The sequence below is a fragment of the Phalangium opilio genome, unplaced genomic scaffold (assembly GCF_054372755.1).
Source record: "Phalangium opilio isolate 3A_F unplaced genomic scaffold, DU_Popi_V2 ptg000042l_1, whole genome shotgun sequence".
Taxonomy (NCBI): domain Eukaryota; kingdom Metazoa; phylum Arthropoda; class Arachnida; order Opiliones; family Phalangiidae; genus Phalangium; species Phalangium opilio.
In genome coordinates, this window is record NW_028324166.1 from 2,616,678 (window position 1) to 2,638,965 (window position 22,288).

Sequence of the window (22,288 nt, forward strand, 5' to 3'; positions counted from 1 at the left end):
TTATTAATTTATTTGACATTATGTTTAATGCAGAAATAGTAAATAATATAAATTACTTTTAAATATTACTATTATTAGTACTTGATATCTGTTTAACGGTTATCATACGCACAGTTTTTCTAAAAATAAATACTTGATTGTGTATCATAAATTACCGGTAACTTACGACACATCTCTACTTCCGATTACCAACAATTCTGTGTGACGTTTTACTTTCATTACTTTTGGTTTTATTTTTTGCAACATAGTAAAAGGAGCTGAATGTTGTCACGAAGATGTTTCGTCGCATCTTTATCATTTCAACGAGGCAATCTAGTTTGTAACTTTTTTCTTCTTTCGCGTATGTTTGATAAGACATTAACGAGTTTATATACCACTACTTGGTGTGACGTAAGACTGGTTATATACATCTAGGCTTTAAATCGTCAAGGAATGACAAAGTCAGAGATAAACGTTACGGAAAAGCCCTTGTAAAACCGGTACAAATTTCAGCTGCTCCGCTATTTATCTCGTCAACTTATTCAACTGTCCTGCAATATTAACCGAGTGCAGTCAATTCTCGCGTCGTTCTAGAACTACTGCTATGCAACAGACTGTTGTGTCGATTCGTGTTACTATTACTTCAGATCATGTTCATTATCACCTTGAGGATAGAGAGATTTGGCGCCATAAAACGCGTCAGATTTTATTTCCCAAGTGGCGCCGCTCGTAGCTAAAAGTTCAAGGTCATTAAAATTCACTTTGTAATCCTTAACATACCGAAGTGTTTTATTTTAACCCTCTTAATAATATTACTCCTTTATTAAAATAATTAAAAAAATAGTAAAGTCTGATCACTACCAATTTATTTGATAATAATATTTATATTCAGTTGTTTTTGATTGAAAAGATAAACTTGATATTTATTTTTTCCCTATCTTTGAGAAGTAGCGAAAAAAAAAACGTGGAAGCCTTTCGGGCATAAATATTTATTTTCTAAAAACAACAAATGTAAATGGTATCTTATCGCGTACTCAAAGTATCTTGAGGAATTTTCCCCATTTCATTACGTTTAGCAATGACGTTGAAAATGATTTGAAGTAAAATCTGCAACGAAACAACAACAAAATACGAGTTAACATACAGTTTAGACTCAACATGACATGGACAACCAAGACTTTAGATAGCGGCTGTTCACGTACCAAATGTTCAGTTCTAAAACAACATGTTGGTCAAACAACAGACTCTCTTTTACCTCCGGCGTTTGCCACCAGGGTCAAAGAACTATATGGCACTTACCCCTAGTAAGACTAGAAGTGCCCAAAGTGCCGCACCATTGCGATACCCTATATAATCAATGAAAGTACCTCCAACCATTTCTCCTACCGTCACTCTATCGTCAAAAGACAAACAATAGATCATAAATCAACTGAATTTTGATTTTTTTTTTTCAATAAAATTGTTTGTTCTTAAATGCTTACCCCATCTCAGAGAAGCCAACGTAAGCCGCGGATACTACTGAGCTCGCCATGTTTTCCGATGGACATGATTTTCTGTTGAAACACGCAATTAATTAAAAACTACGGTAATCTATATCTATATAAATCCTGACTGACTGACTGATTGATTGATAATCAACACCCAGCCCAAACCGCTTGCCCTAGAAGGCTGAAACTTTGCAGGAACGTTACTCGTAAGTAGTAGGCGCGTACTAAGAAAGATTTTTCCAATCCGCCGCCATCTTAATAAATGGCGCCCAGAAATGTAAAAAAATCTTCTCTATGCAATTAAGTCCGCGCGTTTCAACCGATCTCACAAATATTTAGTACACTGGTTTCCTTTAAACTATAGACGGGCTGAATGGTCTTTTGGGTTCTATTTGTTGCCACCTTTTTAAATGGCGGCCAAAAACTTAAAAACCCTTCTTTATGGAATAATGTCCGCATGGAAAGCAATTAAAAATGTCCCGACGGGCAACGCCGAGTGCCTTCGCTCCTAGGGTGCTAAAAAATATTAGTCCTCAGTAAAATCTACCCATTCTTTATATAATTTTGATGGAAGTTCTTATTACACGCAAGTGATGCTGTGGGTTTCTATAAAAAGAACTAAATAAATTTTTGACAGTTGGCAACAAAGGGTGTTACTGATAGGTCTGTCATACATTAAGGGGATGTTCTTTGCTCGATTTTGAGTCGAAAATGTTCTATGGTGTAAGATAATATTTTGCGATTGAACCCATGTCTGGCACTTACAGTAACTGAATTTTGCATAACAAGAATGTTGAAATTGACATTGCAGATACTCCAGCGCCACATAAGACCAATGAAACAATGACGATGGGTAGCATTCTAGAAAGAGAAGTACGCTATTAGTTCCTAAAGAATCCTTTTGTTACTCAATGCCTGTCACTTACATTAATTGTTTTGGAAGTCCAGGAATGGGTCCAAACAGAACCAAGCCGCAAAGAATAAGACCATATCCAATAAACAAAATGGTGTTATAGCTTCTCTGAAAATTGAAATAACAATAACAATCTACCTTTATCTGATTTAGTGAAATTAATAGTTCATAAACTCACTGTTTTGTCTGATATAAGACCCCATACTGGATACGTTAAGGCTTGAACCCCAGTTGTAGATAGTATTACGCCTCCAACAGCGGCTGGAGTCAAATTGAACTGAAAGGAAACAAAGCGAGTGAAAACCATACTCCAAAAACTTGTTGAAACGAATATTTTGAAATCCCAAAATTATTGTGAAGGTTCAGATATTGAAATGTTTCTTTCCAAATTTAAAGGGATTGTAAAAAGTCTTCGGGGGTGGGGTAAAAAGTATTCGATCTACGTCACTGGCACCACGTGACGACAAGATAAAAAGACTCAGCGTGGAGTTGAACTGGACACTTGGTCCTTGTTTTTCACGAAATTGCAGAGCCAATAGTTTTTCGAAATTGAACGGGCTAAGTTTCTTTCAACTACGCCTTTCCTCAGTCACGTGGTGCCTGTGACGTATTTCAAATGGTTTTTACCCATTCGCTGATGCCTTTTTTACAGACCCTTAACTATCTATTGACACTCTCTACGATTACCATTCTTAAGTGAGGTTCGATCATTCCACCAAAGAAGCCGACTAGTGAACCAAACAAAATCATGTGATACAAATGGGGTGTCAATGATACAGCAAATGTCTTCGAAAGAAGGCCACATACTGTAAATTCTTCTTTATGATCTGTAATTGAAAGTAAAACGAAAAAGACCTTGTAAAAAACAATGTTTGTAGCGAAGCATGTTCCATCTTCAAGCAGTTGTCCTTGTTAGATATTAATGTAGGTTGTTTCTGATAAGTGTGTCATAAATTAAAGGGTGTGTTCTTTGTGTCAGACTAAGTGAAAAGTCTCACAGAACATAGGGCCTACAACACTTAGTTTAGGAAGTAAGGGTCCAAAAACATTGCCCCCTAAAACAAGGAAATTCAACATGTGGAGGAGTGAGACATATCAGCCTGCACATCTTGTTAACTAGCAGAACTGAACGTTTAAAGGTAGAAGTGTGCCTTATCTGGTAATTAAAAAGTAGTTCAAGGTGTAATAGTACAGGAGTTTCCACTTAATGTTTCTTTTATACATACCAAGCTAACATTGTTATTACAGGTATTGTTCAAAATGTTCACTCTTGTGCTATTCACTTTATTTGAGGACAGAATTTTTTTTACCTTTTTTGGATAAAAATAAAGTCATGAATACGCCTTGGGCGAAACATAAGCTGCCCGAGACAGCAAACGGTATGTAAAATTGATCTTCCTAATAAATATTGAAAACCGTTAGCTTAAGTAAAACCGTTCCTACCCAATACACCACTTTGACATTACCTAGGGCGCCACAGCGGGCTACTGAGAACTAGTACTTATTAAGATGGGCAGGGAGAAAAACCACGTGGGGTTGCGCTTTTGCTAGTAGGGGTAACAAAGAGCAGTTTCCAGTCTTTCCCCTTGAGGCGCTTCGAGCGCGGGGCATCGGGCATGCGCACAACAGAATGTCGAAGTGGTGTATTTCATTTCAGTTAATTACTTTGTAAAGAGCTCCACCTAACGGAGCTGCAATAGCGATGGAGACAGATAACAGAGCTTCCAAAACACCCTTAAAATAATTTTTATTGAATACCGTTGAATCATGTTTTGAATTAAAATACGTACCATAGCTGTGGAGAGGTGCTTCATTGGCGTTTCCACATTAGCGATAACAAATACGGATAAATCAGTTGCAGCAATACCTAATCCTTGGACCAATCTTAGAGCGATGCAAGTCCAAATGTAAATGGTGTTGTCTGCAATTTGATCGGTGAAACTGTGTCAGAAAAGGAACAGGACAATTACGTACATTGTTTAGAATTCTAGATCACTAATTTAAATACCCAAACGCCAATGAGGTGAGTCCAGTAATAAATAAACCACAAACTAGTTGATTTTTTGGCGCTACGTAATTCATCTTTAATATGTTATTTACAATGAATGTAATTTCAAGGGATTCTTTACCTTAACCAGAAGTTCATTACATGTAGTACAAGAAATCAGTGGCTTACACGGGACAACGGGAGTCTGTAATTGGTCGAATCGAAGTACTTGCGAGGTACAATAAGGATTCAGATGCTGAGAATAAATGCTATCGTTTGCTGTTTTGCTTAATTGTTGTAATCTCAAATACCAGCTGACGTTGGAAAGAGAAGTAGTGGAGCTATCATATACTCAAAAGAGCGGTTGATTCTGATACTTCTTGTAATGAACTTCTCTTTTCTTACTTGCCAACCAAACTTGAGCGTAAACCGCAACAATGGCTACAACCTGAGTTACTCCCATGGTAAAACCAATTAGAAGACCCGATATTCCTCTGGCCTGACACTGAAAACAAATTATGACGTATCGATATCAACTTCCGCCCTTAGGGAGTACGACCTTGGTCATGGTTTACGTGCCAACATTAGTTTCTAAGATATGTTCCATGAGTCTGACACTTCCTATACTTAGTAATGCTAGAGACTTACAGCTCGAGCTAATTCGAGAACGGCAAGCTAGAGTTGACTACACTCGGCTAATTTTGCAGTCTATCGTCCTATTTAGTCTGTACAGGGATAGATTTTATTTTAGAAGTAGGAATGGAAAACAGAGTAATTTGGGCGCGCGTCAAAGTCCCGGACCCCCTTCCACGGGACTGGGGGGGTATGTAAGAAGAGGCGGGTCATAGCGACAGTGATAAAAAGGAACTACGTGTTTTCCACCGTCCCCTTCAGCAACGTCATCAAAACGTAGTTTAAGTAAGCCAATAGGATGATTGGAGAGAGGGGCTCTATACTGGGCTATGAGTCGGACTGAAGTAAATACTAACCGTTCTCCATTCCTACTTCTAAAATTAAATCTATTCCTGGTCTGTACTAAGCCTTTGACAGCACCTCACCAGGCGTTGCTTTACCTTTAATAAATGACCTACCTAATTCACTTCACGACAAGCTCCCGTTTCTAAGTTACCAGTGACAAACTTATGGCCAACATATCTTATTAACTTACGATGCCAATCATAGAGCCCTCTATCAATACAGAAATGTAGAGGTCATAGTTCAAGCCGAGCTATTCTTACATATCGTGGGTAGAATGAAGATAATATGAAAGCAGATTGAAATGTGAAATACTGTGAAGCCGCTAGTGACATTATCAAGAAAACGATCTTGGTTTTCTTTCGCTCTTCGCCGGGCATAGTTGGTATGCTGGATACACAACTTGAACGTTCAGGCAAAAGCTCCGCCGTGCCATAGTCCGATTTCATGACTCAGTTTATTCTTATAAATCTTGACAAGAGCAACCGGCAAATGACTCTGAAATCTTAAATTTAGAATTCTAATTTTATTTATACATTACCGGAACTATACAGGGTATTCATCATAAGTCTGTCATAAATTATTAAAACGGCAGCCGCTATTTCTAAAACGGCAGCCTCTATTTCCAAAAACAGTAGCCGCTATTTCTAAAACAGTAGCCGCTATTTCTAAAACAGTGGCCGCTATTTCTAAAACAGCAGCCGCTATTTCGGGAACTGATGATACGAGGTACACCCTTTATAGCTACTCCGATTTCCTCAACAACAGACTTTGATTGATAAATATTATTCTTCGCAATTATAGTTGTACTCACCCTGAAGCCGTAACGTTTCAAACACGATAACAAACAACAGTCATGCGAAGAATTTTACAAGTAGAAGCAAAATTTACCTCTACTAATTGTTTTTCGAATTACAGTACAGCGGTATAAGCTAAAAAACATTACAGGTGTCTCTGTTTTTTTTTTTGAAACTCTGCTCGACTGATACACAGAAAGAGAAGAAATAACACGGAATAAATAAACTAGAAAACTAGAATTTATTACACTAAGGTCAGCCGCTATCTTCAATGCTTAGTTTCACTTTCTTTCAATGGAAATGAATTTTTTTTAATTTGAGATTGAAACTCAAGGTCTATGTTACCAGTTTTTCCGCAAGCTTTTTCGATAACAAATTTTTAACTGTTTTTTTTTTTAAATTAAATTTATTGGCATCCGCTAACGATCCCACACCTACCTTTAAGAATTGCCAAACGTTAGTTTCCCGCCAACGCGATGAAGTTCAGATGGTCATTACGATAAAAAGATCAAAATTCTTAATTATTAAGTAACATAAAATTATACCAAGAAGTGATATCTAGTTTATTAGGGAGAAAGTATAAATTCGCGCCACATTTTTAGCTTTATCTCCAGACCAAACGTATAGTAGGTTCCCTCGCCTTTAAATTACAACCAGCATTTTATTAGTTCTTGAAAACTCACGTCAGCGCGACGCCAATGACGAAAATTACTGAGTTTTTTCCGACTGAGGAGAGGCGAAATAGCCCGGCCTCCTTTTAGTTTCCCCTTTGTATTTTGAAAGGGGACTGGGACTATGGCGCGCGAATACTTTGCCATCTTATACCTTCTCCCTAATAAACTAGATATCACTTCTTGATTATACATTAAAAGAACGGCATTTTTCTAAATATAAAAGGAAAAATACAAAAAGAAACAAATGATCTCTTATTACAAAGTAATTAGCATTTAATTATCTTAAAAATTGGGTTAGTTTCGTTCTATTTAGGTATTATGTTATGTTACCTACCCTTTTCCTTTAAATATAAAAGTACAATGAATTTGGGTTTAGTAAGTATAAATTTCAATTGCTAATAATTAACTGGTCTAGTTGATTGAAATTTATTGAAGTTTGGTGAAATACAGTGTGTGGGTTTCCAAAATGGATAATAATAGGACCGAATGTTCAATGGGCGATTTTGAGTAGAAACACTTCATTGACATTTTGCCCTTAACAATTTAAATTCAATTTTATTAATTTATTCGACATTATTTTTAATGCAGAAATAGTAATTAATATAAATAACTTTTAAATATTACTATTATTAGTACCATAAGTTTATAATGCCTCATGATAAACTTATGTTAGTACTTGATATCTGTTTAACGGTTATCATACGCACAGTTTTTCTAAAAATAAATACTTGATTGTGTATCATAAATTACCGGTAACTTACGGCGGTGTAAATTACCGACACATCTCTACTTCCGATTACCAACAATCCTGTGTGACGTTTCACCTTCATTACTTTTGGTTTTATTTTTTGCAACATAGTAAAAGGAGCTGAATGTTGTCACGAAGATGTTTCGTCGCATCTTTATCATTTCAACGAGGCAATCTAGTTTGTAACTTTTTTTCTTCTTTCGCGTATGTTTGATAAGACATTAACGAAGTTATATACCACTACTTGGTGTGACGTAAGACTCGTTATATACATCTAGGCTTTAAATCGTCGAGCAGTGACAAAGTCAGAGATAAACGTTACGGAAAAGCCCTTGTAAAACCGGTACAAATTTCAGCTGCTCCGCTATTTATCTTGTCAACTTATTCAACTGTGTTTTGTATTTCAAGATGAAATGTTTTGTGGTGAATTCGGATGTTTGGGTGAGTGGGCGATATGTGAAGATACAGATTTTCTTCAATGAGTAAATTGTGAGAATACTTTGTGAAATTATTTTCGAGGTTTCGATTTAACTTAATTAATTAAGTGTTATTTAAATTCACTGTGTTGCAATAAGAGTGATAGAAAATAATTAGCATTTAATTAGTCTTAAAAGCGATGACTACCACATTGGTTTAGTAGCGTCTGCTAAATTGAACCTCTTACCCCTTACCTCTCCCTGCCTGTGATAATTCAACCTATTCCCTTTGGGATTTCACGACTACAGTGAACTCTACGATATTCATTTTATAACTGGAATATTTTCAAATAAATCGTCGTTCATTTTATATTTAATTAATAAAGCTAGAAAAAACAGCTTGGAAAGCGTTTCACCCGTTCAACGTGTACTGCATCCTCCGTATCGCAACCTACATCAAGGCACTTTATGCACCGTTGGCGGAAAAGCAGTACATTACGTGAAATTTAAATTATTGGATGCAGCCGAGAACGAGTAACGTATTCAAACAAACCTTTAAAATATGTTTCTAAACATTATAGGCCTAACTATAATCGTTTTGATTACGAACTCTAATCATGTCCAAGGAGATTCCGCTTTCGTCAGGTAACTATAGTCTTGAACGGCTTGGAACCATTTTTTTAATGCGATTTTCAAACCTCTATTAATGTTACAATGTATTATGTATTTTTCATTCCTTTACTAAAATCATTTGATCCTAACAGTGTTAAAAACTATGCCAGCTCTCTAAGATAATTTGTAGAATTGCTCAATGATGACATCAAATATAAATTAAAAAATTGCTTATTGCTTTTTAATTAACAGTATTTTTTTCGATCTGCTTGGGCAAGTTGACCAATTCACGTCAAAGTTAGACACTGAGAAAGTTAAGTACGTTAATGGTGAAATAATACTAAACGGGAAAATTGATGGGCCGGAATCCATAGTGGAATACAATGGTAAGGATTTACAAATAAAACATCACTTTCGAGACTTAGTTTTTTTTTTTAATGAAAATGTACCCTAGGATATTTTTACACTGGCACTACCGACGGTCAAATAGTCAAGTTCAACGACACTTCAATAACTTCATTACCCGAAATAGGTAACATCTCCTGAGTTTAATTACTAGAATAAATATCTTTAGTTTTAATCGTTTTTATTTTTTTTTAAGCCGCTGGTAAAAATCCTGCGCGCAGATTTTTTGGAGTGCGCATATTTGACGGAGTTCTTGTAGCGGTAGATGCTAACAACGGAATCTATACGGTTGATTTGAACACGTGTAATTGTAAGAAGAGTTCATTTAATTTTAAATTACCTATTATGGCAAGGAATTAGTTCAATTAGGGACAGAATTAATTTTAGAAGTATTAATGGAGAGCAGAGTAATCTGAGCGCGCGTCAAAGTCCGGGACCCCCTTCCCCGAGAAAGGGGTATGAAAGAAGAGGCAGGTCATAGCGGCAGAGGTAAAAAGGAATTTCGTATTTTTCGCCGCCAGCAACGTCATCAAAACGTAGTTTAGGTGAGCCAATAAGATAATTTAAACTTTTCGTTACGTGTTGGAGCGACTCGAGCGAGGGGCTCTATACTGGGCTGTGAGTCGGACTGAAGTAAATACTAACCGTTCTCCATTCCTACTTCCAAAATTAAATCTATCCCTGAACTAGTAAGCCTTTTGTATGATATAATTTCAAAATTTCCGTAAAGATGCATCGAAGGAACTGTTTTCTTCATACGACGAGAATGGTAATCTCAAGTACCCGTTGTTGGACGACTTTGACATGGATGTCTCCTCTCAAACACTTTACATTGTTTCCGCAACTCAGAAATATAATTTAACAAATTTCGAAAATATTATTCAGATTGGCACCACGGACAACACGGGAATGTGAGTACATTTGTTTTGTTATTGAAGCTAATTTTTTCTTTCAAAACTGAAGGCACAAAGAACCCCGAATTGAACACTTTCAGGGTAATCAAATATAATTTGAAAACGAAGAGAGAAGAGGTTCTGGTACCTAATCTCTATTTTGGCAACAGCATTCAACTTTCAAGAAACTACGACTCTTTACTGATATCCGAATTTGCAATGGCAAGAGTTTCGAGGTAAATTTATTACTAGATTTACAATGGTGAAGTTCATGTTCTGTTTTTATAAGGTACATTTTGATGGGACCCAATGCTGGCACATTGAGTGTTTTAACAAAGGTACCGGGATTGCCGGATAATATACGACCGAGCTCTAGCGGCGGATATTGGGTGGGTGTAACACGATCTGTTACATCGGCAAACGCAAAACATTTGCAGGTAATACAAAACATCTTCATAAGAAGGATTGAGTTAGACCAGAAGTTAATGACTTCTTATCCTGGGAAGTATTGGACACTAAGGCTTTGTATAGTATCCATCCCTGCTAGTCAAAATTGCCTATGATAATCGTAAAAGAGGGTCGAAAGTTTCCTCCCCACTAGGAAAACGATCTAGTCTACTGAAAAAAATCCCATGCCGAGAGGCTGTGGCTCTCAAACTGTGGGGCGTGTTCAAAACTTCTTCAGCGCCAATCGTTGAAAAGCCGTCTGTCTAGAACTCTTAAAACCCATAAAAATCCGTGGGCCTAAGACCCTACACTAGTTTGAGCCGTTTCTGATTCGTTACCTCAAACCACAGGACACACCTTAAAGTTTCGTTACTTGCCCGCTGCTGGCGCGCAAATCAGCCTGCCAGCTCAAAATGAGAGAAGCGCCGTAGGTGGCGCGGTGATCGGACCTAATAAGAAGTTGGCTAACAGAGATGGTTCCGGATATGGTTAGAGTCCAATACTTCCCAGGATAAGAAGTCATAAACTTCTGGTTAGACCAACTAGTAATGATGTTCAAAAGTTTGTTAGAGATGGCTTCTACGGGTTATTCTTTTAAATTTTTTTCTAAGATAATTTTTCAATAGTGTACGAAAATTCTATTACAGTACACGGTTTTTCTTTAAATTTTTACAGTGCGTGGCTTTGGAATTTGATGAAGATGGCGCTACGAAACAAATAATCATTCCAAATGCAAAATTAAATTGTACATTAGCCCAAGTGTCAGACTTCAATGGACAGTTGTACTTTGGATCAAGTTCAAATGAATATGTTTTTAAAGTAACTAACACAGATGGCGCCAATCAAATAGGGCAAAATCGGCGTGTATATTACTAGGCCTACCTCACTGTTACTATTAAATAAATATATTTATAACATATCTATGTATGCCTTATGAAAAAGAAATATTTCTGGGTTCATCAAGGAAAACAATGCCTACTTCAATTCTTCAATGTTGTGTCTATCAGAAGGACATATTGACGGTAAACAAACCCCTTCCATTTGCTTACAATTAGTTAAAACATTTTTCGCCTACTTAACCTTCAAAGCAAAGACTTATTAGTAAAACATTCATGTTTTTTTTGTAAAAAAAAAGTAGGGTATAGGGCCAAGAAGCGATATCAAGTTTTCTAGGGAGAAGGTTTAAGATGCCTAAGTATTCGCGCGCCATAGTACCAGTCCCCCTTCCTTTCAAAATACAAGGGGGAGGGGCGTAAAGGAGGCCGGGCTATTTCGCTTCTCCTCAGTCGGAAAATACGTACTTTTCGTCATTCGCGTCGCGCTGACGTGAGTTTTCAAGAACCAATGAGATGCTATAGGCGGGGATTAACTCCGGGGTACCTACTACCTACTATACGTTTGGACTGGAGATAAAACTGGAAATGTGGAGGCGAATTTATAATTTCTCCCAAATAAACTAAATATCACTTCTTGATATTAGTCTCTATACCTTTTAGGCTTACGACTACAGTCAACTCTATGATATTAACTTTATAACTGGAATATTTTCAAATCAAACGTCGTTCATTTTCTATTTAATTTAAAAAAGCTTGAAAATACAGCTTGCAAAGCGTTTCACCCGTTCAACGTGTACTGTTTCCTCCGTATCGCAACCTACATCAAGGCACCTAATGTACCGTTGTGGCATGAAAATTCATTTATTGGAAACAGTCGAGAACGCGTAACGTATTCAAACGAAGCATTAAAAATATGTTTCTAAACATTCTAGGCCTAACCATAATCGTTTTAATTTCGAACCCTAATCATGCGCAAGGAGATTCCGATTCCTTCAGGTAACTATAGTCTTGAGCGGCTTGAATACCATTTTTTAATGCGATTTTCATGCCGCTTATGATGCATTTTGTATTTTTCATTCCTTTACCAAAATTGTTTGATCCTAAATTGGGCCTTTGTCTCAATGTTTATCAAGAATTTGTATTTCAATAACGAGTTCTGGATCCGAATTTTTCTCGATTCATATTTCGTATAGACTATTCCATAAATTCTAGAGGAGAAGCAAACACTATTCGGGCTCCGTTTGGCGTTATCTCTTGGCCCAATGGAAATATCCTAAGATGGCGACCAAGCCCCTATAGTGTTTATGGAATAGTCCATACGAGTCGAGCAACCACTAAATATTGCAATGGTCTATTTCATTTAAAAATGTTAGGCACTAGCACGAATCGGTTAGTTTGACCCAGATAGACGTCAGCTATGATGCTAACGGAACTTGCCTTTACGGAGAGGGGTAAGGGAAGGGGGCCTTCAATCTTGCCTTCAGTGAGACAAATCATACTAACCGGTGTATGGATTACATATAAATATAGATCAACTTCTCCTGCACTCCATATAAAACGAGAGGTAGAACTTATTAGGCAAAATTCGGTTTGCACCTTGCAAAACCCTTCACCCCAAAAAGCGCAGTGCTACCAACTCTAAAACTATGCTTGTCCCCGGGCCTAAGACGTTTTGAAAAATTCCGCAATGATGACTTCAAATATTAATTAACTAATTGCTTATTGCTTTTTAATGAACAGAATTTTTTCCGATCTGCTTCGGCAAGTTGACCCGTTCTTGTCGGAGTTAGACACTGAGAAAGTGAAATACGTTAACGGTGAAATATTACTAAATGGGACAGTTGTGGGGCCGGAATCTATAGTGGAATACAATGGCAATGATTTACAAATAAATCGACACTTCCGTGAATATTTTTTTTAATGGAAATATCCCATAGGATATTTTTACTTTGGCACTACCGACGGTCAACTAATCGAGTTCAACGACACTTCAATGACTTCACTACCCGAAATAGGTAACATCACACAGTTTAATTATTAGAATATAAAAATATCATTAATTTTAATCGTTTTCATTTTTTTAATTAAGCCGCTGGTAAAAATCCTACGCGCAGATTTTTGGGATTGCGTATATTTGAGGGAGTTCTTATAGCATTGGATGCTTTCAACGGAATCTATTCGGTTGATTTGAACACTTGTGATTGTAAGAAGAGTTCATTTAAACTTAGGGTTTCTTCTAGCAATTTTTGACAAACGCTTAAGATGCCAAGTTGCTTTTACTTAAGAAATAACATTAGTATGATATTACAATACATGGTCATATTTTCCGTTAAGATGCATCGAAGGAACTGTTTTCATCCTACGACGAGAATGGCAATCTCAAGTACCCGTTCTTGAATGACTTCGACATGGATGTCTCGTCTCAAACACTTTACATTGCGTCCGCGACGCAGAAGTACAATTTTACAAATTTCAAAAAAATTGCTCAGATCGGCACTACGGATAACACGGGAATGTGAGTACACAATCTACTTTGGGTAGTTCACAAGATAAGTTCCATAAGTTTTGTCACTGGTTACTGAGAGCTTGTCATGAAGTGACGTAGATGAAGGCATGAAGCGTCAGAGATTCTTGTAAACAGACGCCTGGTAAGGCGCTGTCAAAGTCTTAGTAATGCCATAAGTTTATCATGCCTCTAAGTACACAAATATGGGTTATAACTGGGCATCTTAGGCAGGCTACTGTGACGTCAGAACTCGTATAGCGCTAAGATCCGAAGAGAGAAAATTTTGAAATTTTTGTCGCGGTGCAGCCACCAAGCGGTCGAGACGATTACTAAATGGGTCACGTGAAAAAAATCATCCAATGGGATAAAGGAGATTTTTACGTTTCGTATAGGCAGGCTTTGGGGGGGGAACGAATTTTACTTGAGCAACACCAAAATCCCTCTCTCTCTCGTGAGATAGAGGCGGTTTCAGTCCTGAAACATTCTAAAAGGGATAAAAGAAACGCTAGGCTAGGCAGTACAATTTTGTATTGAAGTTGAGGTGATAAATGATAGGAGAGAGTATAGGATTTCATTAAAGGGAGCCAGACAAACACTATTGCCATAGGAGTAGCAGCCATATCTCTACTCAGAGGCATGATAAACTTATGGTAATGCGGACTAAATAGGAAGATGGAAGTCCGGCAAAATTAACCGAGTGTTGTCTGCAATTCTCACTTGACGTTCTCGAACTAGCTCTCATTAAGTCTAAAGCATTACGAAGTATAGGAAGCGTCATACATATGGAAAATATCTTATAAACTTATGCTAGAAGTATTGCCCCTTTTTCTATGAAATACGCTAGTGCAAAACTAAAGGAATAAGCAACCCATGAATTTTACACATCCAGGGTTATCAAATATAATATAAAGACGAAAACAGAAGAAGTTCTGCTCCGTAATCTGTATTTTAGCGACGGCATTCAACTTTCAAGAAACTACGACTCTTTACTGATATCTGAATATGCAATGGCGAGAGTTTTGCGGTAAAGTTTATTATTAAATTTACATGGTGTGAAGTTCATGTTCTGTTTTGTTCAGGTACATTTTGACGGGACCCAATTCTGGTACATCGAGTGTTTTAACAAAGGTACCGGGATTGCCGGATAATATAAGACCAACTTCTAACGGCGGATATTGGGTTGGGGTAACACGATTTGTTACTTCAGCAAACGAAAACCAATTGCCGGTAATACTTCAATACAGGATTTAGTAGTCGACAACATCTTCATAAGCTTAGTCAAGTTGTATTACAATACTCTGTTTTTTATTTTTAGTTTGTACAGTGCGTGGGTTTTCAAATAGATGAAGATGGCGCTACGAAACAAATAATCATTCCAAATGCAAACTTAAATTGCACATTAGCCCAAGTATCAGACTTTAAAGGACAACTATACTTTGGATCAGTTACGAATGAATATATTTTTAAAGTAACGCCATATTAATGCAAATGGCGCCAGTCAAATAAAGCCAAAAATTCGGCGTGTATGCTACTAGGCCTACCTTGCAGTTACTACTAAATAAATATATCTATAATATATCCATATTTGTATACGGATCAAAGTAATATTTCAGATTTCAGCAACGAAAACAACGCCTACTTCTAGCATTACGAAGTATTGGTAGTGTCATACTTATGGAACATATCTTATAAACTTATGTTAACTTAGATACAATTAGTTATTAGCTTCTTAACATTCAAAGTAAAGAACTTGCAAACCGACTCCGTTTATTTCGGTTTTGAACTCGGCGGTTTTTTCGACGCGTACTGTTTTGCCCTAAATAAATTCGCCATTGCATGTTGTGGAATAGTAGTACACGAAAATAGCTTTTTGGAAAACAGACGATATCGCGTCGCAATTCAGTCAAACCGTTAAAAAATGCTTCTAAACATTCTAACCATAATCGTTTTGATTATTAATGCTAATCATGGAAACGGACAATCCTCTTTCGTCAGGTATTTCTCAAGCGGCTTGGAAACATTTTAAATTATGTCATTTTCAAGCCGCTTACAATGTATTTTGTATTTTTCATTCCTTTACCAAAACTGTTTGATCCTAAATTGGACCTTTGAATTTATAATTTGATTAGAGTTGATTAATAATTTATATTTCAATAATTATTGGTTCCGCATTTTGCTCGTTTCGAAATTATTTTAAAAAGCTAAGTATCAGAAGAAAATGAGCTGCTAGCATGAATAGGTTAGTTGACCCAGATAGAAGTCACCTGACGCTAACGGAACTCGCCTTTAGGGAGTGGCGAAGAGAATAAGGTCTTCAATCTTGAATTCAGTAAGACTAACCCGAGGGGGTAGACACTTGAGAACTCAGGTGTACAATATGTCTTGAACTCAATGTACTGTCAAAGCTGAACTCTGAGTTCCGAAGGCTTTGAACTCAATGCACTGTCAAAGCTGAACTCTTTTGAACTCAGGTGTACACAGAGATCCAAAGTGTCTACCCCCTCGGACTAACCATACAAACCGGTGTATGTATTACATACGAATATTGGTCAACCTCTTCTGAACTCTGTATAAGCTCGTGAGTCTGACGCACTCCTGTTAGCCAAGCTTCTGGGAGACGTGCTCGTGATCCTACCCTAAAGGTTCTGACTGTCCCGTGTCCACCGAAGATGACTTGACCCCTTCCGTCACCTCCCTTAAACTGAAACCTGTTTAATTACATCTTATAGCGTAGGACCCTTCTACGTACGATTTTCATTGAAACGTTTCCAAAAAATATTCGTACAAGGCGAGAGGTAGCACTTATTTGGCAAAATACGGATTGCACCTTGTAAAAATCTCTCCCGAAACTAACAGTGCTACCAGCTCGAAAACTATGCCAGCTCAATAAAATGTTTTATACAATTAAGTGATGATGGCGTCAAATATTAATTATCTAATTAATTCTGCTTTTTAATTAACAGTACCTTTTTCGATCTGTTTCGACAAGTTGACCAATTGGCGTCAAAGTTAGACACTGAGAAAGTGAAATACGTTGACGGTGAAATATTACTAAAAGGGAAAATTGTGGGGCCAGAATCAATAGTGGAATACAATGGTAAAAGTTTACAAATAAATCATAATTTTCGTGACTAAAATGTTTTTTAATGAACATGTCCCATAGGATATTTTTATGCTGGTACTGGCGACGGTCAACTAGTCAAATTCAACGACACTTCGATAACTGTACTACCCGAAATAGGTAACATCACAAAGTTCTGGTTATATTTCATCATTCGTAACGAAATTAATTTTAATTTTAATCAATTTCATTTGGTTTTAAGTTGCTGGTAAAAATCCTACGCGCAGATTTTTTGGAGTGCGCATATTCGACGGAGTTCTTGTAACGGTAGATGCTTTCAACGGAATCTATTCGGTCGATTTGAACACGTGTAATTGTAAGAAGAGCTCATTAAATTAGAAATCATTGTCTTTCAGTTTCTAAAGTAGATTTAAAGTGATCATCCGTAAAATACTCCAATCTTAACTTGAAAACAGTGACCCGGACGGCAAAATGTCACAGAACATTTAGGACTCAAAATCGCCCAAAGAACATCCCCTAAATTTATGGCATACTTATCAGAAACACCCCAACCGTTGAAGCATCTCGTACATTACCTTAGTAGTTAGAAAACATGGTTTCATTGTACATAGCACGTCGAACACGTCCTCTCCAACCACACCTAGCTAATAAGAAAATCTTGATTTGCGTGACTTGTTAAATTACGGCTGTTGCGATGTTGCTCTTAGTTAACTAGTGCTACATTTGGCGAACAAATATGCCATTTATATGATATTTACAATACATGGTCATATTTTCCGTTAAGATGCATCGAAGGAACTGTTTTCATCCTACGACGAGAATGGCAATCTCAAGTACCCGTTCTTGGACGACTTCGACATGGATGTCTCCTCTCAAACACTTTACATTGCGTCCGCGACTCAAGAGTATAATTTGACAAATTTCGCAAGAATTGCTCAGATCGGCACCACGGACGACACAGGAATGTGAGAACATTTGTTTTGTTATTGAGTCTAGTTCCCGCTTTCTATAAAATCCGCTACAAACTAAAGGCATAATCAACCCCTAAATTTCACTCTTTCAGGTTAATTAAATATGATTTAAAGACGAAAAAAGAAGAAATTCTGCTTCGTAATCTCTATTTTAGCGATGGCATTCAACTTTCAAGAAACTACGACTCTTTACTGATAGCCGAATATGCAATGGCGAGGATTTCGAAGTAAAGTTTATTACTAAATTTACATGGTGAAGTTCATTCATGTTCTGTTTTGTTCAGGTATATCTTGACGGGACCTAATGCTGGTACATTGAGTATTCTTACTAAGACACCGGGATTGCCGGATAATATACGACCGAGTTCGAATGGCGGTTATTGGGTTGGTGTTACACGATCTGTTACAGTGACAAACGAAATCTTTTTGCAGGTAATACCCAAATTCAGGGTTAAATACCCGAAAGCATCGAGCTAGTTAAAGCTTGAAGGAGATGGGCATGGAGGGGAAACTCCCATACCTATAGCGTTGCCACTTTACCCCCACCTACTGCGCCGTAGTCCTCCCAGCATCCTCAGTGGTAAGGTAGGGTCGTACCTGACTAAATTGTAAAGGACACAACCTCTATCTTAAAAATAGAAGCTAGCTCTCGTACAAATACAATGGCGCTACGCGGCAGCACTTAGCCATCGCCTACCGAAGGTAGGGGCGTGCGCGAGGTACACTGGGAGAGATACGGTGCCGCAGGTCGCCCATCATCATCATTTCCAATCCATCTCAACTCCCTTATCCCTGGTTAAAGAAGAGACGCAAAGACCACAGGGTTCTTTCCCTCGCACAGAGAGGCACCGCTAGAGGCAGTGCGAGTTGGTTGCTTCTATTGAACTCGGGCTAGCTCTGTCTGGCATTGCCTCTTGGGGCGAGGGAAATAACATAAGAGTGCGGCTTCCCACCTATGTTTTCTTTTCTCGGTAATTAATTTATGGAATGATCTATTAGTTAAAATGTTCTTAAGATTCTATTACAGTACGCGCTTTCTCTTAAACTTTTACAGTGCATAGGTTTGGAGATCGACGAAGATGGCGCTACGAATCAAATAATCATTCCTAATGGAAATTTACCTTGCGCATTGTCGCAAGTGTCGGACTTCAATGGACAGTTGTACTTTGGATCAAGTTCGAATGAATATGTTTTTAAAGTAACGCCATACTAACGCAGATGGCGCCAGTTGAATAGAGCCACATCGGCGTATATGTTGCTAGGCCTACCTGGCTGTTACTACTAAATAAATATATTTATAATATACCTATATGTGCCTACAGAACACAACAAAGCATCAGGGTTTAGCAAGGAAAGCAATGCCTACATCAATTCTGCAATGTCGTGTTTGTCAAAGTAGATATATTGACGATAAAGAAAAATTGTTTTACCCAAATAGTAGTAGTGGAAGAAATATTTATAACGGAAGTGAGGAAGTAGGGCGTGGGTGACGTGTGGTTCACGTTGCCTGGTAGCCAATGAGAAAACATTCCCCCTTATATTAGGGAATATTTCGCTTGAGTGAATATTTTGAAGTAGGGTAGCGAGATTACGTTAACGATGTGACTCAATTATGGGCTAGACCATCTTGTTTAACTCTGTTTCAACGTGTACCGTTTTGCCCTAAATAAATGTTCCATTGCGGTGTTGTGGAGTGGCCGTACATGAAAATTATTTTACGGAAAACAGGCAAGAACGCGAAGCGAATTCCGTCAAATCGTTAAAATATGTTTATAACCATTTTAGCTTTAATAATTTTGATTAAGAACGCTAATGAAGCTTGTGGAAAACCCGATTTCTTCAGGTATTGTCTAAGCAATTTGGGACCGAAAACGCATTATTTTTATTTACTACTGATCTGCTTGACCTCTAATGACCGTCAATTAACAGTAATGCTGTCGATCTACTTCGGCTAATTGACCCGTTCATGTCGCAGTTAGACACTGAGAAAGTGAAATTCGTTAATGGTGAAAAAATACTAAATGGGAAAATTAAGGCGCCGGAATCCATAGCGGAATACAATGGTAAAGATTGATTCTGGAAATTTTGGAGTTACTAATTGTTTTGTAAAATTATTTTCGTGAACACGTACCATAGGATATTTTTACTCTGGCACTGGCGACGGTCAAATAGTTAAATTCAACGACACTTCAATAACCTCACTACCCGAAATAGGTAATATCATAAGCTAATCCTCTTCTTTAAGTATCCATCTGTAGGTTTATAGAGGAACGTCTCCTGTCCCTTTCCTTCACGTCGGCAATTCCAACAGATCGGGCGCCAAAAACCCAAAATAAAATTTTCTTTCCCTGACAGCGCCGCTCTAGGCTAAGAGAAGTATTGGGGTGGTCTGACCATGGAAGAAGAAGGGTGTACACCCTTCTTCTTCCATGGTCTGACTCTCTCTTGGGTGGAATTTTTAGTTTAGGTTCTCTTTTTATAACGTAAGGTTTTCCTCCAGCAAACTTCAACCTGTGTTTTTTACATGGATCACGCGATACTTTTCCACCTTCGAAAGAAAAACAGAGCGAAACATAAACAAGCTTTTGCCGGGGGAAAAAGCGTTTATGCGCTCACAGCGGGTGAAACGTAATTTTTAAAATCGCTTATTGAGGAGATTTTTTTGTCACCTCTCGCTTGTCCAGGGTTGGCAAGTTTTTGCCAGGGGTGGAAAAAACCGCGGTTTTAACCTGGTAAAAACCGGGTGGCAAAAACTAATTTTTCCGCGGTTTCTTCCGCGCGGTTTAAACCAGGTTAAAACCGGTGGCAAAAACCATTTTTTCCGCGGTTTTTTCCAGTTGCTATGTAAAGTATTTGACTAACTATTCGTTAAATATTCGCGAAAAACCTGGCAAATTTGAATACTAAAAATTTAATAGAGTAATAACCAACTCAAATTTAAAAATTAAAAATACTATTGTTATTTTTCTAACATAACAATAACAAACATCACGAAAATGCACTTAAAACTCGCTAGTTTACCACTTTGTAACCATGAATTTAGTTTTTGCCGGTTTTTACCGGTTTTTTCCACGTGTCCCGGCAAAAACTAGTTTTTTCCGGGTTTTTGCCAACCCTGCGCTTGTCCTAAGAGTACACTAAAGTAAAGGCTTTCGCAGTGGTAATGTCTCTTATAAATTAGTATTAGGTAGGCTTATGACGGATTATAGGCTGCATAGATCAGACTAGTCCTCTATTAATTCCATTCAGACATAAAAACTTAATGGTAGATCATAAATTTATGGTAATATCATCCATTTATGGTTATATTCCAAGCGTATTTTTTTTTTTCTTCTTAATTTTTATCGCTTTCATTTGGTTTTAAGTTAGTGGTAAAAATCCTCAGCGGCGATTTTTGGGGGTTCGTATATTTGACGGAGTTCTTATAGCAGTAGATGCTTTCAACGGAGTCTATTCGGTCGATTTGAAATCGTGTAATTGTAAGATGCTACACTTGTACCAATAAGCGATTTGTATGATATTACAATATATGGTCATATTTTCCGTAAAGATGCATCGAAGGAACTATTTTCCTCTTACGACGAAGATGGCAATCTCAAGTACCCGTTGTTGGACGACTTTGACATGGATGTCTCGTCTCAAACACTTTACATTGTTTCCGCGACGCAGCAGTACAATTTGACAGCGTTGGGAAAACTTTCGGAGATCGGCAGAACGGATAACACGGCAGTGTGAGTACAAACTGTTTTTGTTATTGTAGCAAATTCTGTCTTTCTGTAAAATATGCTAGCGAAAAACAAAAGGGATAATGAATTGCACACTTCCAGGGTAATCAAATATAATTTGAAAACGAAGAAAGAAGAGATTTTGGTACGCGATATCTTTAACGGCGACGGCATTCAACTTTCAAGAAACTACGACTCTTTACTGATATCCGAATCTGCGAGGGCCAGAGTTTCGAGGTAAAGTTTATTACTAACTCGTGAACACATCACTTCAAGAAGATACAAAGATGAGTAGAAAAAGTTTCTTAAACACTTTTACGATAACTATGAATTCCAATGCGCATGACCACAATATTTCGATCATAAAGGTCACTCACCTATTTTTCAGGTACTTTCTGAAAGGACCTAATGCTGGCACATCGTCCGTTCTAACAAAGACACCGGGATCCCTGGATAATGTAAGACTGAGTTCAACTGGCGGATATTGGATTCCTGTTACTCGTAATGTTACATTGACAAACGAAAAATATTTGGAGGTACTGACGTAGTCTATTCACTTTTGGTAATACGTGATTAAATACCCGAAAACATTGATCGAATTAGACCGTAAACTTAGTTCTGGCATTTTAAAGTTAGTTAATTATGGCTTGTTTATTTAATTTTTATAGTGCGTGGCTTTGGAAGTTGATGAAGATGGCGCTACAAAACAAATAATCATTCCTAATGGGAATTTACCTTGCGAATTGTCGCAAGTGTCAGACTTCAATGGACAGCTGTACTTTGGATCATTCGCGAATGAATATGTTTTTAAAGTAACGCCATAGTAACGCAGATG

At 37.5% G+C, this 22,288-nt stretch overlaps 4 protein-coding genes across 5 annotated transcripts; 3 read left to right on the plus strand and 1 right to left on the minus strand.

The window, feature by feature from the left end:
* Nucleotides 1-957: 957 nt before the first annotated feature.
* LOC149678302 (MFS-type transporter SLC18B1-like) lies at nt 958-5,790 on the minus strand. Its single transcript, XM_089837035.1, has 14 exons — nt 5,605-5,790; nt 4,744-4,871; nt 4,509-4,680; nt 4,388-4,461; nt 4,170-4,320; nt 4,045-4,113; nt 3,690-3,777; nt 3,067-3,206; nt 2,558-2,656; nt 2,393-2,487; nt 2,232-2,327; nt 1,461-1,532; nt 1,279-1,372; nt 958-1,086 (listed from the first exon to the last, which is right to left on the minus strand). Exons 1-14 carry the CDS (start codon nt 5,788-5,790, stop codon nt 1,003-1,005), a joined length of 1,548 nt encoding a protein of 515 aa, XP_089693161.1. The 3' UTR covers nt 958-1,002.
* Nucleotides 5,791-9,621: 3,831 nt separating this feature from the next.
* Nucleotides 9,622-15,158, plus strand: LOC149678303 (adipocyte plasma membrane-associated protein-like). The gene is made up of 12 exons (XM_089837036.1): nt 9,622-9,904; nt 9,988-10,122; nt 10,176-10,323; nt 11,009-11,152; nt 11,935-12,053; nt 12,910-13,043; nt 13,107-13,184; nt 13,259-13,372; nt 13,504-13,684; nt 14,565-14,699; nt 14,755-14,902; nt 14,991-15,158. The coding sequence occupies exons 1-12, from the start codon at nt 9,798-9,800 to the stop codon at nt 15,156-15,158; spliced, it is 1,611 nt and encodes a 536-aa protein (XP_089693162.1). The 5' UTR covers nt 9,622-9,797.
* A 412-nt stretch (nt 15,159-15,570) lies between these two features.
* LOC149678304 (adipocyte plasma membrane-associated protein-like) lies at nt 15,571-19,425 on the plus strand. The gene is made up of 8 exons (XM_089837037.1): nt 15,571-15,670; nt 16,639-16,772; nt 16,839-16,916; nt 16,999-17,112; nt 17,542-17,722; nt 17,821-17,955; nt 18,013-18,160; nt 18,783-19,425. Exons 1-8 carry the CDS (start codon nt 15,594-15,596, stop codon nt 18,939-18,941), a joined length of 1,026 nt encoding a protein of 341 aa, XP_089693163.1. The 5' UTR covers nt 15,571-15,593; the 3' UTR covers nt 18,942-19,425.
* A 165-nt stretch (nt 19,426-19,590) lies between these two features.
* On the plus strand, nt 19,591-22,279 carry LOC149678305 (adipocyte plasma membrane-associated protein-like). Of its 2 annotated transcripts, XM_089836295.1 has the most exons (7): nt 19,591-19,791; nt 19,865-19,942; nt 21,094-21,207; nt 21,279-21,459; nt 21,556-21,690; nt 21,842-21,954; nt 22,122-22,279. In XM_089836295.1, exons 1-7 carry the CDS (start codon nt 19,695-19,697, stop codon nt 22,139-22,141), a joined length of 738 nt encoding a protein of 245 aa, XP_089692421.1. In that variant the 5' UTR covers nt 19,591-19,694; the 3' UTR covers nt 22,142-22,279. The 2 variants fall into 2 exon arrangements, with proteins under 2 accessions (XP_089692421.1, XP_089692420.1); XM_089836294.1 differs by having other exon boundaries at nt 21,842-22,257.
* The last annotated feature ends 9 nt before the right edge of the window (nt 22,280-22,288 follow it).

What these genes read in the sequence shown, in the direction of transcription:
- LOC149678303 (XM_089837036.1), top strand. Translation starts at nt 9,798, where the DNA reads ATGGATGTCTCCTCTCAAACACTTTACATTGTTTCCGCAACTCAGAAA. An exon ending in TTGGAAACAGTCGAGAACGC is followed by an intron (nt 12,054 to 12,909) that starts GTAACGTATTCA and finishes TTTAATGAACAG; the next exon opens with AATTTTTTCCGATCTGCTTC. An exon ending in ATCTATAGTGGAATACAATG is followed by an intron (nt 13,044 to 13,106) that starts GCAATGATTTAC and finishes AATATCCCATAG; the next exon opens with GATATTTTTACTTTGGCACT.
- LOC149678302 (XM_089837035.1), bottom strand. Translation starts at nt 5,790, where the DNA reads ATGAAATCGGACTATGGCACGGCGGAGCTTTTGCCTGAACGTTCAAGT. An exon ending in CTTCATTCTACCCACGATAT is followed by an intron (nt 4,872 to 5,604) that starts GTAAGAATAGCT and finishes ATTTGTTTTCAG; the next exon opens with TGTCAGGCCAGAGGAATATC. An exon ending in TTTATTTTTATCCAAAAAAG is followed by an intron (nt 3,207 to 3,689) that starts GTAAAAAAAATT and finishes TTTCAATTACAG; the next exon opens with ATCATAAAGAAGAATTTACA.
- LOC149678305 (XM_089836294.1), top strand. Translation starts at nt 19,695, where the DNA reads ATGTCGCAGTTAGACACTGAGAAAGTGAAATTCGTTAATGGTGAAAAA. An exon ending in AGAACGGATAACACGGCAGT is followed by an intron (nt 21,460 to 21,555) that starts GTGAGTACAAAC and finishes GCACACTTCCAG; the next exon opens with GGTAATCAAATATAATTTGA. An exon ending in GCGAGGGCCAGAGTTTCGAG is followed by an intron (nt 21,691 to 21,841) that starts GTAAAGTTTATT and finishes CCTATTTTTCAG; the next exon opens with GTACTTTCTGAAAGGACCTA.
- LOC149678304 (XM_089837037.1), top strand. Translation starts at nt 15,594, where the DNA reads ATGCTTCTAAACATTCTAACCATAATCGTTTTGATTATTAATGCTAAT. An exon ending in GGACAATCCTCTTTCGTCAG is followed by an intron (nt 15,671 to 16,638) that starts GTATTTCTCAAG and finishes TTTAATTAACAG; the next exon opens with TACCTTTTTCGATCTGTTTC. An exon ending in ACCACGGACGACACAGGAAT is followed by an intron (nt 17,723 to 17,820) that starts GTGAGAACATTT and finishes TCACTCTTTCAG; the next exon opens with GTTAATTAAATATGATTTAA.